The 14,394-nt window shown below is 39.3% G+C and overlaps 1 protein-coding gene across 3 annotated transcripts in view; it reads right to left on the bottom strand.

Annotated features, from left to right (window-relative positions):
- Positions 1-14,394, bottom strand: part of tle2b (TLE family member 2, transcriptional corepressor b) — a 103,781-nt gene that overhangs the window by 49,684 nt on the left and 39,703 nt on the right. For all 3 annotated transcript variants that reach the window (XM_074635460.1, XM_074635459.1, XM_074635461.1), the window contains one exon: positions 7,865-7,909. In XM_074635460.1, the coding sequence (XP_074491561.1) occupies positions 7,865-7,909 (45 nt within the window). The remainder of the gene's footprint in view (positions 1-7,864; positions 7,910-14,394) is intronic.

Here is a 14,394-nt window from a genome sequence, read left to right as displayed (position 1 = left end):
TTCTTGCAATATATATATAATAAAAGTCTGAATTTTCTTTAATTATCCTACTTTTTTCAAACTATCCCACTCACTTGTCCGTCCTCTCTCCCTTTATAACATATCACATACAACATATAATAGAAATGTCGTTGTGTACTTCCTACTCCTACTGTACGAGTAGATCGTTTGAGATGTAAAGCCAAAGCTCACGGTCTATGTGCTCACACTGTACGGTCCGATCGTCAGCCACGACCTGAGTGCTCACACTGTACGTGTAAAATAGAAAAAACAACACGGCCATGTCAATAAAGATTTGTTTGAAAGCTCTGAGGCAGGTAAAGTTTGTTTGCTAGCAGAGGTCTCTACGGGACACAATGCTAACAAGGCAGAAACGTGCTGCCTTGATCAACTGTGCCATCATGTCTGCTGAAATGCCTACAAAAAAAAAAAAAAAGAGGCGCCGGCATGTATGGACTTGCAGGTGGCTAGATGTGGACTGTATGGCTTGTCCATTTTGCAGAGAGAATTGGAGGTAAGCGTTTTACTAGCTAACTTATATCTGTTGTAGCCTAAATTGTTATCTTGATAGCTATGCTCCAATTACTGTGAAAAGAGGAGAAAAAAGGCGCTGACGTTGGGGAATTGGCTCGTGGCTCTGCTTCAAATATGCGAGAGCCTGTGCTCGGCCGACCAAAATTTCTGACATGTCAGAAATTCATCCGACTGTCCGGCGGCTGGTCTGGAGGAGGTAATTGGTCCTTGGCCGACGCCCGATGAAGCTGAAATTCAGTCCGACTCCGAAATGAGTCATGCGGCTCAAAATTTGGGCAAGAAACGGGCTAAAATCGTACAGGGTATGCCACGCTTTAGGGGGGCACCAAAGTTCACAGGAGCTGCAACAGGATTTGTTTTGCTCTGAAGTTGTCAAAATGAGATTTGCATATGTACAACTAAAATCATAATAACACACCTACTGGATAATTTATCCAAAAGTTTTTATATTAAATATATATATATTTTTTGCTACTTAGTAGGCCACATTCTGTTTAAACCCATTATTTGTGCAGATAAAGATCAGGATAATATTTATAGACTTAGATTCTAGTGGTGGATTCGTAAGATTGTTTCTTACTCCTGTGATCCAAACATGTATAATAAATCCAGAGTGTTGTAAAGTCCAAAAGTCAAAATGTATTGGAAAAAGATGTAATTATTTCCAAAATGAATATTCATATTTGTTGCTTTTCTTAGATACAAGTAGGTGGGGTTTCAAGGAAAATAGGTTGGTAACCACTGCTCTATTCTACCATCTCTCCTTTTGTGCTTCATCTTCGTCCACTCTCTTTTTCTCCTCATGCTATCTCTTTTTTCTATCACTGCCTCTTTTTGATGTCCTTTTTTTGAATACCAGTTCCTTCATTTTATATTCCATCACGCTCTCTTCCTACTTTCTTCTTTCTATTCTATTTCTGTCGATTTCCGCTTCTCTGTTTCCTTTTTTATCTGTGATACTGTAAGTTCTCTTTCTCTATCTGCCTCATATTTCTCTCCTCCTGGTAAACCTTTTTACCAGCTCTCTCTTGTGTTTCTTTTTGTCCCCGTTGCTCAAACTTTTTTTCTACCTTTCCTCTCTCTTCTCATAGCCGTGGTTCCTGACACCGGGCCTCTCCCTCTTCATTTATTTCTCTCTCTTTTTTTACACTCATTCGCGTGACTGTAGCTCTTTGGTCTCCTTCTGTCATCCCCACCGCCTTCCCCTTCTTCCCCTCTCTCCTTCTTCTCTTCTTATTTTCCACACTGTCCCCTTCTTGGCCTCCCTCTGTCATCTTCCCCACCTATCCCCCTCCTCCTCCTCCTCCTCATCCTCTGTCCATCTCTCAGAGGTGCAGCCAGCACCTCAGTCCATTTCTTCTTTTTGGCGACAAGAGCTGACAGTTCAGTTCTGCATGGCTTTGTTGCCAGCCATCTCTCTCTCTCTCTTTTCTCTCTCTTTCCCTCTTCTCTGTTCCCTTCTTTCTCTTCCTGTAACTAAAGTTCAACTTTCTCTGCATTTTGATTTGGCGTTTTAGGTCAACAACAATTTAAAAATGGATAATACGTTAGTAGCATATTAGAATTTGGGTCATTGTGATCAAAATGGTAATTTTTTTATTATCTGAAACTCCCAATTAATTTTTTCAGAAAAGAAAGAAATTGCATTTACTGAGTTAGTGCTTCAGTTGTTTTAAGTATTATTATCTAAATCTTAAATTTCCCTGTTGGGGAACAAGTGCCATTTTATGTTAAAGGGATACTGTAGTTTTTTTTTTTTTGAAGTGGGGTTGTATGAGGTACTTATCCATAGTCAGTATTTTACCTACAGTAGATGACGCCAGCTTGGAGAAACAGACAGGAGTACCAACACGGGAGCAAAGCAATGTACTGCTGTGGACGGAGCCGTCAGCAAAACCTATTTTAACAAACTAAAAGAAAGGCTCACCTACAAAAATTGATATCCATTTAAGTGTACGCTATATTTAGAATATTTTCACTGCTTTATTTTGCCATCAAACAGCCCTCTCTGACGGGGAACTGAACTGGCAGTGAAACTTATCTATGCTCTCATCAAAGCCACCAGACTCCGTTGCCAAAAACAGTATAGATAAGTATCACTTCCAGTTCAGTTCCCCGTCGGAAAATATTCTAAATATAGTGTACACTTAAACTGATATTGATTTTTTTTTTTTAGGTGTCCCCGTCCAAAGCAGTACACTGCTTTGTTCCTGTGCTCGTACTCCTGTCTGCTTCTCTAAACTAGGGGCTTGCCCACCGCCATCTACTTAGGACTGCACGATTATGGCCAAAATGATAATCACGATTATTTTGATCAATCTTGACATCACAATTATTCATTGATTTTAGGGACAAAATATCTTTATTGCACTTTCACTATTAAATAAACAAAGCACTGCTTTCACTCCGATGTCGTGCTACGTTCCTGTTAATTAACAAATCTTTGCATCAAAATAAGACTTAAAATAAGGTTCTTCTTCACCTGAATTCATTGCATTTTCATTTTGCACATCTGCTATCTGTTACATAACAAAAGAAAGCAGACGGAAAAACAAGTAATATACAGTGTATTACGCTTTTATTCTAAACTGCAGCCGCAAAATTCAGTAAAGTTTTTCACAGGCTGCCGCTGTAGGGGTGCGCGATTTATTGTACAGCCCTACATCTACTGTAGGTAATACACTAATAAGCACCTCATACAACCCCACTTCATAACACCTGAACTATCCCTTTAATTTTTGATTGATGAACAGTGACCCTAAATGACCACAGGTGTAGACCTAATTACTATTTTTACAAAATACAGCAACACTACGATTTCACACCAACTTGAAATACAGTAAAAGAAATACACTAATCCTGAGTCCTCATCTGTACTGTAGTTCAACTTCTTAAAGTATGAAATGACTTGTAAAATGAAGCTTTTAAAGTAGTTTTACGTCTCTTTATTCTCCAGTCTCTGTCTAATTTTGTCTGCCTGTCTCTCTCCCTCTCTTTCTGATTATTGCTCTGTCAATAGTTGTGTCTGCTGTGGGGATTAGGAATCAATCTATCCCATCTATTACTCAGTTTCATTGTGCACATGTGTCTTTTTTTTATTTCTTTTTCACCAGCAAAACAATTACAACATAAAGTCCCACTGAGGTTTCCTGCTTTCAAATGTGGTTCACGTCTTTGGTCCATGAGACCAGGGCTGAATTTGGATTTTGGACGAATGCAGAATAAATCATGAGGAGCAGAGGGGACACTTTCACTTTCAAACACAACATTTTAAGTTTAATTTGAAGCAGAACATGAAGGCAATCTGGAGCAATAAAGGGTTATGCTGACATGTTCCTGACGAGCAGAGATCTGCATGTCTTGTTCTTATTTAAATTAAATATTACCTTACATCAAGGTGCGACAAGCTGTGTTACATAATCTTTCCCAGATATAATGGTTAGTATTCATCTTCAATCATGCAAAGTATAGCAGACAAGCAGCTGTTACCTGTTCTCACCTATACAGATGCTGCCTCAGATATTACATAATTGTTTGCTAATTCCTGACAGCAACGACCCATCCTTCTCTTATAATCCTAGAAAGCTGACATGAAACTGGGATCCAAGCAGATTTATACACTAACCAATGGAATTCTAACAACGTGATCTGTAATGTTGTATAGTTTCAATGTGTTAGTCTGCCGCTATTACAGCAAAAGTGTTCGGACGGACTCTCTCTTAGGCTGAGCCTCCGTAGGGGTGGGGGAAAAAATTGTCAAGTATCGATCTTTTATTATATAAATTATTAACCTCTTAAAAATCCGGTGGGCACGGCAACTATTCTGTCTTCCAGTGGTTGTAGCGGGCTCAGTTTTAAAGCTAGAGTGAAGATACTGGTATCATATGAAACTAGAAAAACCTAAGGAATCCATTGGTACCGAACGCTGAATAACGCTCCAAAGTTACGCTAAATTTTGGAGGAAAAACTGACCAAATGGGTCAAATGTGTTTCAAATGTGTCCCTTGACCTCTGACTTCAAGATATGTGAGTAAAATCTCTGAAATGAACAGAGTGAAAACTTTATCTTATATGATAAAATAGTTGTAAATAAAATAATAAATCGCAATATATCATATGGCAATACTCAGTATATCGCAAAATGAAATTGCAATGAGATCGTATTGTGACTTAAGTATCGTGATAATATTGTATCGTGTATCATCCTCTAGTCCGACCCCTAAGCCTCCATATAGCGTTTTTTGTTCTGCGTCCTTTATCAATTGTTCCCAATAAGGAGAGAGTGTACAGTATGTGACCGCCTAGAGAAAAAAAGCTGCACCCTGTGTCTTTTTTCAGTGCGCTCCGACTTTTTTGTGCAGCTGCTCTGAGCACTGAGCACTTAAGAGACAGGTGCTAAAACGGAGCGTTTCAGACAGAGGGGGAATACAGGTATATTCAGACAGACAGAATGAGAAAAAAAGTGTTGTTTTTTTTAACATTAAAGCATGTAAACATGTTCTAGTAGAAACCCAAAACACAAGTATGAACCTGAAAATGAGTATGGTATGTCCCCTTTAACAAAATATAAGTAATTTTTGACAGCAGCTTCACCTGGAACACAACACGTTACCATCAACAAAGGATCTGGATTGGGATTTAATATGCAGATCAATTAAAATACGCCCTGGTCGTCTCTTAAATTATTAACATCATCCCTAAACTTCAACCAATGAACGTTAACATCAGCCAGTACTGGAGTCTGGAGTAAGTATGTACGCTCACTGCACTGCAAGTATTTGGACAGAAACCCACTGCTTGATGTCTTTGTGCTATAATTACCTTGATCGTGAAGTGACACAATGATTATAAGGTTAAAGTGCAGAGTCTGGAGGCTTTCATTTGAGGGCGTTTTTAGAGATTGTTTCGAACAATGAGCTGCTTTCTAAATGTATTATGCTGGGTATGCTGGGAGCTCATTGTAAAATATGAACACCCCTCTTGTCTTCCATGACAGTGCCGAAGTCCACCGCAGAGCTAGCATGACAGTTAGATTAAGAGAGGGAGACACAGTCACCTTAAAGAAAGATGCCATTCAACTTGCACGGAGGACATATCTCATGTCTGCTATCTGCCTTTTTGTCCGTCTGTCTGGACATTTATCTGCCTGTCTGTCTCATTTCCCTGCAGTGTGACCCAGACAGCAAATTAGCAGCAAGTGTGGGAACTGACAAGCAGTCGCCGACTCCTGAGAGCACACACTTGCTCATCAGACACATGTCTTCATTCACAAATCTCGGTGAGGATAAATGGAAATGATACACAATCTGCACTGACCTTCTTTTATCGCCTTCTACCTGCTATTTGGTATCCTCGCTATCCCATGATGTCGATAATAGCTAAGCCTTGTCGACATCTAGTGTCAGTTAACCTCAAGTCTGTCGCCTCCACTTCTGTAAAAACATACATTTGCCATTGCTATGGTTACCGTCTGTACCAGCCATCCTAAAAGTATTAATATTCCCTAATTCTCAAATCAGCAGCCATCGCTTGTTTTGCTTGATAGCAGCCGAGGAGGAGACTGTGCACACAAATAAACATTAAGTCAGGAGGGATATCATAATTGTGCAGGAAACACACTCTGCTGGTTTCATGCAACAGTACGTTTATATTCCATACGGAGACGCGAAGAGGTAAACTACAGAGTTGTGCATTGACCCCTTAATAAAACTAATAAAATCAGCCATCCATAGCTCAGTGTTGAAACCACTTGTTTCTCTTGCTGACTCATTGTTAGTCTACCACATAAAAGAGAGAGAAAAAAACAAGTCGTTCTTTAACAAAAATTGTTATTAATTCCTTTGCCTTGTTTCTGCTCCGACTTTTTATAAAGATGAGTCACTACTTTTTCCCTGCTCATCATCTTTACACAGGAATTTAAGCTGGAACAGATCCTGTTTTATCCTGCCAATACAGTTTATACACACTGAGAAACAAGAAAAATAGAAACTTGTGTAATTTGTGATATGATACAAGACAACCACACTGCACTAAACACATTACTTAAAGTTGCTATTGATAACATTCAGCCACGAGATGTCGCATTTTCCCTCCCCCGTTCCACTGCTTTCACTTCACAACAAGTGGTTGCCAGTTTGTTGTACAATCTGTATATCTTATGGTTGGATTGGAATCTTTCAAGGTAGAGTAATGAAGTCATTTTGCAACATGTAGCTAGAAATTAACTATAGATTTGGTTTGTGTGGTGGTGTAATCTATGGTAATCTATCGAGAAAGGTAGTTTAAGGTAACATTTAGCTTGTCATCTAAGCAGTGGTGTAGTGCAGGATATACACAGGTTGACGGCGTACACCTACTTATTTTTCAGTCCGCCACCTACTTCTAAATCCCCTCTGATGCGCATCTTCGTTATACATTGTTGAGGGAACTATAACTTTAGATTACTTGACACAACCAGTACTAATGCTTAGATGCTAACATACTGTACCTCCTCAGGGATTGAAGCTGATATTGTTGTCATTTTGACAATCTAACCGGTGACGAGGTTGAAAGGATTACGGCTGTTGTTAGTTGATGTTGGTTTTGTTTAAATATGCCGAATCTTAATTTTATGGCACAGCCAGTATGTGCTAACGTCAGGTGTCACTGCAACGGTAAATATTCCCGTTTTCTGCAGCCTGATGGAAACACCAATGTCAGTGCGGCGAGGCATGGCGGAAGCAGCCTCCTTTTGTGATTGGTACCGGAGTGAAGCCGGGCGCTTACCATCAAACTCAGCCATTTATCCATTTTTTTCCGCACTAACTGGCAACTTGATCGCTGACGACACAGAAATACCACGTGATACCAATAAATATAGATATAGATCATTTTTTTAAATGATTAAAAATGAACAATTAGGAAAAGCCATACATTTATTCGGCACCTTTTCTAAAAGCTCTGTGGATGTATTATTTTTATTTTTACTCGAAAACATGAAAATGTTATCAATAAGATCTTTGAAGTGTTTAGTTTATGTTGAAATTGCAGTTTGTGTGTTGACCCAATGCTACGGTACATTTTGATGCTGTACTTTGAAAGGTGTTTCTAATAATATGTGCTCTTAATTGGAGGTCATTTAGTGTAAAATATAAATGAGGACAGGATCGAGAAAATAGAGTAAAATCCCACCCACACAAAAATGACACACTGGTAACAATGCTTTTGTGTGTAAAATAACACATTCACCTCCTTCCGGCTACTCAAAAAAATTCAATTTCTACACCTCCAAGTACACCAGCAGTGAGTAGAGACTGAAAAAACAACAAATACTGAGCACAGCCTTTCTTACCTGTTTGTGCATCTCAATGTTGAGACCGTAGGACATTTCGTAGTACTGTGGAGACAAACAGATGACAGAGCTTCGTTAGCATTTTACACACAGCGCACATTAACATTCAGTCTTACACAATATCTCCCATTGAACATCTGTTGCTCGGCGTAGCTGCATATGCTGCTGTTTGTCAGTGTGGTTTTAATGAAAGCAAGAAAGGAGAGAGTGAAAAGATGGGAGAGAGAGCGATTGAGTGTGTGTGTTTAAAAACAAGTTGGTGTGTGTCTGTGTATAGATAATGAGGTATTTATGTCTCTGTGTGAGTTATGTGCGATCACTGTCTCAGCAGGTTTTTGTCTATGAACGGCTGCCAAATGAGCATGACTTAATGTGTGAGTGCAGCATGTCGTAGTTCCTGCCTGTGTTTGTGTGTATGCATGTTTCTTTGTGTGCCTATGAAGACCTACAGTATGTATGGTGCCCATCAGAATAATGAGACTCTGTGAATGCTTGCTGCAGTCAGACCACGGTGCACTGTGGGCCTGTATCTGGATGTGTCTCTGTCTACAATATGAGTCTACAACTATATTAGCACCGGCCCCTCCACATCTGGAGGTGGTCTGGCTCACACATTATGAGTACACTCACCATGCAGGTGTAAATGCAGTCTGTACAGATTGGCCACATTCCTGATAGATAGGTTCATATGTTTTCAAGTCTACTGCGCAAGAAACATAGACTGTATATAAGAAGTGGACGTAGTCACCGCGATATCACCCATTCGTTTGTTGATTGACGTTTTGAAGCCTAAAGTTCGGCATTTTGGCCGTCGCCATCTTGTTTTTTTTGCAGCCAGAAGTGACACGAGAGGGTGGAGCTAAGTACAACAGAACGCTGATTAAGACATTTTTTAGGCTACCAAAATGTTATAATTAACTTTCATGAAATGAAAACACACGGTGAAAGGGTTAAAGTTGTAAGAAGAAAAACACGGACAACTCCCAGACCGGACAACACCGTGGTAGCAACCTGTCGATCACAAGGTAGCCACGCCCAGAAGCAAACCCTGCTTTATGGTCTATTTGACTCTAAATGGGACCATCATGTACTAAATGAACATCATGCTGTATTGAAGAAGACTTGAAACTAGTGATTGAGACCATAAACTCATATTTATAATGTTTACTGAGGTAATAAATCAAGTGAGAAGTAGGGTCATTTTCTCATAGACTTCTATACAATCTGTCTTCTTTTTGCAACCAGAGGAGTCGCCCCCTGCTGGCTGTTAGAAAGAATGCAAGTTTAAGGCACTTCAGCATTCACTTTTCAGACCCTGGAGTTGCCCACTGGCAACAATGGGATCTCTTTCCAGCCAGTGTGACCAAGAGTAATTAGTATAGTAACCAATAACTCAGACAGTATTGTATTAAGATAAAAAAAAATTTAAGCTTTTGGATTCTGAACTGTTGGTCAGACAAAACACACAATTTGAATATGTCAATAAGGGCTTTAGAAAATAGTGATGGGCATTTATTTACTACTTTCTGACATTTTATAGATTAAATGATTAATCGATTGATTGAGAAAATAATCGGCAGACTAATTCATATTGACAACAATCATCCTAATCCTGATTATACAGTATGATCAATAGTACAACATAACTATGCTTGGTATGTCACGCTCCTATCTGAATGTCAATTCGTCTATTCAAAGAGGCGTTAGTGACATGACCATATTGATGAATGAATGTCTGTGTGTCTGTGTGTGTGTATTTGACAGCAACACACAAGCATACCTGTATGTGTGTGTGTGTGTGTGTGTGTGTGTGTGTGTGTTTGCTAAATACCTTGTACTACCACGTCTGCGTGTGTGTGTGCGCCTGTTAAATGTGTTGTTCTCCCTCCTGTGTGTGTGTTTCCGTGTGTGTGTGTACATCAGTAATGTGCTGTAATGGTGTTGGTGGCGAGCGGCGTACAGACAGCGAGGATCCGTCATGGTGACAAAGGCAGCCTCCGCCGCCGGATGAGCAACGCTCTGACTGATGAGAGCGAGACACTACTCTCTCTCTTCCTCTCTTGCTCATTTTCACTCCAGCGCTCTCTTCTCCCTCTCTATTTATTCCTCACCTCATCCAGTCCCTCCCTCCCTCTCACTTCTCTCTCTCTCTCTCTCTCTCTCTATCTTTCAGAGGCTGTCAGTTCCTCTTTTCTATCACCCCTCCTTCTCTCCCTCGTTATTCCCCTCCTTCTTTTTCTAGCTGTCAGATGTTCTTTCGCTCTCCATTTCAGTCTCTCTATTTCCTGTCTCATTTTACTCACTTGCTATCTTTGTCTGTCTCTATCCATGTACGCACCTATCTATCTAAATTCAAATTCGCTTTATTGGCATGAACATAATTGAGTACAGCACTGCCGGATCACACGGTACAAGGTTTATATTACATGTGTAATAACTCTGAATTCAAAAAAAGAAAACAAATGGTTGCCGCACTACTACACAATTAAACACCACACACAAATATAATGAAAAAAAAACTAATTAGTGCAGACTAATCTTTAATTAGTAGTAGTGGTGAGAACTGTAAGAGAAAAAAGAGGCAGAGTTTAGTAGTTTCATGTGTTGTTTCCCCTCGAGGCTCTGACATGCTCTGACATATTCTGCTGCTTCAGTGGTAATGTCAGTTTTTTTCCCCCCAGTATACATCACATTTTAGTTGGAAACTGTGTTGAATTCTTGGTAACAGAGTTTTATTTTGATAAAGAACTTGATTCTTTACACATTTTTGTACACGTTACCTTATATATAAAAAATATTTTAATGTGTTCCACGCAGTGAAGTATATTGATTTTTAATTTAGGAAGAATACAACCTTCGTGGTACAGGATTTATACTGCATCTCAGATACCCTGAGTCCAGGTATATAAAACAAAGATTGGTGCATCCCTACCTTTTACCTGCCCAGTAACTCTTATGACTGTGTGAATTATTGATATCGTTTGTCAGGAGCCAGCCTGATTTCCTAAAAAACTACATTCCCATACAACGAAACTGCATTTTTCAAGGGAAACGTATTTTCCCCCAGATTACGTTTGTTTTTGACGTATCACCAATTCGTTTGTAATCAATCACCAATGACAAGCATTAAGAATAACTATATAGAAATAGTCAATCTTCTCGCTGATGGTCTCGTTTACTTATGGAGGTCATATTGAGGCATCAGTATTAAATTCTTCTAACCAAGTAGTTTTGTTGCGTTTTTGTTTTATTTTATTTCAATTTACAACGTTAACCACGTGTTTAAAACTGTGACCATAATCCAGGGGAAAATACAATTCCCTTGAAAGATAATTGAGAATTCAGTTAAGTTGTATGGGAACTTGAGATGTCAATCAATTAAAATATTTTATCGCGATTAATTATTGTCCATAGTTAATCATGATTAATGGTAAAGTAATCACACATTTTTTTATCTAAAAAAATTTACCTTAAAGGGAGATTCGTCAAGTATTTAATACTCTTATCAACATGGGAGTGGGGAAATATGCTTGCTTTATACAAATGTATGTATATATTTATTATTGGAAATCAATTAACAACACAAAAAAATTAAAAATATTGTCTAGAAACCCTCACAGGTACTGCATTTAGCATAAAAAATTAGAAGTTATTTAACCTCCTTCGCTAAAAGCTAGTATGACATGTTTGGTACCAATGATTCATTAGGTTTTTTTAGTTTCATATGATACCAGTATCTTCACCCTAGCTTTAAAACTGAGCCCACTAAAACCTAAAAATCGCAAGTTGCATTAATGAGTTAAAGAAATTAGTGGTGTTAAAACAAATTTGCATTAAGGCATGTAGTGTATAATCAGCCTTTTTACTGTTGTAATACATGATTAGCCTTTTGATTGACTTCACTAAGCCTGTACAGTGCTGTAACTAGGCAAAAGGTCAAGCTCTTGCAAAAGCATGTTTTCCTGTGTCTTGTGTGAAGAATAGGTCTCTGTCCTGGTCAAGGTTAAGGGAGTGAAAGAATAGATGAGACACTGTCAAAATTGTGTAAAAGATCACGCAGTATGAAGAAATGTCAGGATTTCCCAATATGAAGACTGGTTGCCTCCTCTCTCGAATAAGCAGACAAGGAACTCAAGAAATCGGTCTATTCATTTGCTTATTGAAAAAGTACTACACGCATTATCGCATTAACTTTGACAGCCTTAGTTTTTGTTTTATTTTGTTTCGATTTACAACGTTAACTACATGTTTAAAACTGTAATCTGGGGAGAAATACGTTTCCCTTGAAAACATAATTGAGAATGCAGTTTAGTTGTATGGGAATGTCATTTTATAGGAGACAGGGTTGCAGGACCAATGGCAGACATAGAGTGACATCGTTCTAAAATCGCAAAATGTCTCAGAAAGGAGGTTGAGGGTAGATGGATTGATCACTAAAGTGTGTCACTCTGCGAAAAACTGCGAACAACGTTAGTTTCTTTAAACCATGACAACAATCTCTCCCTAACCTTTACAAAATCCTTTTTAAAACAAGCAAACAAGTGCCATAAATCTTTTTGTAAAATGTTGCCATGTCAATAGAGGCTTCAGAAATCAGAAGAAATCAGAAAATGTTTATATGGGTCGCAGGCGATTGTCTTTATAGTCTTTATACAGACTGCAGTGTAGCAGGAGTGTTGCTCTGTAATGTATCTATCCATCTATCTATCCATCCATCCATCCATCCATCCATCCATCCATCCATCCATCCATCCATCCATCCATCCATCCATCCATCCATCCATCCATCTATCACTTTGTGGTGTCCCTGTGTTGTCACCCTCTTGTCCTGCCTCTCCTTTGTCACCTTCTTCCTCATGTGCATTCTCTCCCACTCTCTCCTGTCAACACCTTTACGGTCTTTCTTGCCAATTATCCTCTTTCTTTTTACCTTCTTTCCCTCTCCCCATTACTCTCTCTCTCTCTCTCTTATCTCCCCTGGTTTTTATCCATCTGCTGTATCATTTTCGTCTCCGTCCTTTACACGTCTCTTTTCTACTCTCTCATTCTTTCTCCTCTTAGTCATTTCTATCAATCATCTTTCTCTTTTATGTTCTCTCTCTATTTCATGCTCTCTCTCACTCTATTGCCATTTTCTACTTGGCTCGCTCGCTTTGTATATTTGTCTCTCTCGTCCTTGTCGAGTGCTATATCTATATTTTCTCCTTTCTCTCCCCCTGTCGAGCTCACCTCCGCTGTGTATTTTACTCTTCTTTCTTTCTATTTCTCTCACGGACAGACTGACACACACACACACACATAATAAAAAGGTGTTTTCAAGATGTATTTTGCTGCTAGGGATCTCTTTCACATGTAAAAATGCACACATACTTCACACGAGTATGCACACACCTGACAACACACACATGCATGCTTTAAAACACACACACGCAAACATACTTAAGCTCTTTGTGTTTCCATGTCTGCCTCTCCTCCAGGCCTCTCAACATGAAAGATATGTGACATATCTCTTTGTTCTCCCTCCATCTCTCATCAGCCTCTCTCGTCACCTCTCCATCATTACACCTCACCTCAGCCCTCCCCATCTTTTTAACTCAATTCCTGTCTGTCTCTCCTTATTAATTCTCCCCTCCCCATCTCTCCTATCAGCCTCTCCACCTCTCTGCCATCACTCTCCGTTTCTCTTTTTCACTCCAACATCCTCTTTTCATTTAGTATCTCGCTTTTTTTCCCCCCACTACACCAACAGCTGAGTGCAACAACCACGGCCCTAGTATTTGAATACAACCTTGCAAGTAACTAAATAGCTCACTTCAGCAGACATCCTCAGCGAGAGCTCTCCACTCTGGGCGAAAATGAAGCGGCTGACTGTACATAAGCAGCACGACATTACGGGAAAGGAATGCAATAAAGGTATGATGGGATTGCTGCTCTGTAAAGCTAGAGGGAGAGCAAGTAAGTTTCGGGTTAGCGGCAGTGAATGTTAAAGAGCCTTGATGCTGCCACTGAGCATTTTTGATAGTCAGTGGACTGAGCGGAAAGGTGTTCAGTTCACTTCTGTCAAGTTTCATTGAGACTGTTTAATTAAATATGTGATTCAGGTCAATAAATTCTGCTGTCGTTTTCTTCAGCTATGCATCTCTCGGGTTCATGAAAATCCAAGGCAAATGGCAAGAGAAAAGCTATAATCAATGGGATGTTAAATTGTTAAAATATTACACACAAATGTTTTACACACAGGGCTCAACAATAAGGATTGCCTGCTTACCCGTGGCAAGTAAAATGCTACATCTGGCTAGTAAATCTGGCAACTCACTTGCCCGATCGGAAAAGTGGTAAAAAATAATTATAAATGAGGGCTGTCAAAATTAAAGCAATAACGCAAATTTGTTTTAACGCAACTAATTTCTTTAACGCATTAATGCGACTCACGAATTTTACGTTTTAGCGGGCTCACTTTTAAAGCTAGAGTGAAGATACTGATATCATATGAAACTAAAAAACATAAGGAATCCATTGGTACCGACCAT

This window comes from Sebastes fasciatus, chromosome 5 (assembly GCF_043250625.1).
Source record: "Sebastes fasciatus isolate fSebFas1 chromosome 5, fSebFas1.pri, whole genome shotgun sequence".
NCBI lineage: Eukaryota > Metazoa > Chordata > Actinopteri > Perciformes > Sebastidae > Sebastes > Sebastes fasciatus.
The sequence above is the reverse complement of the archived record's forward strand: the minus strand, read 5'-3'. Positions and strand labels throughout refer to the sequence as shown.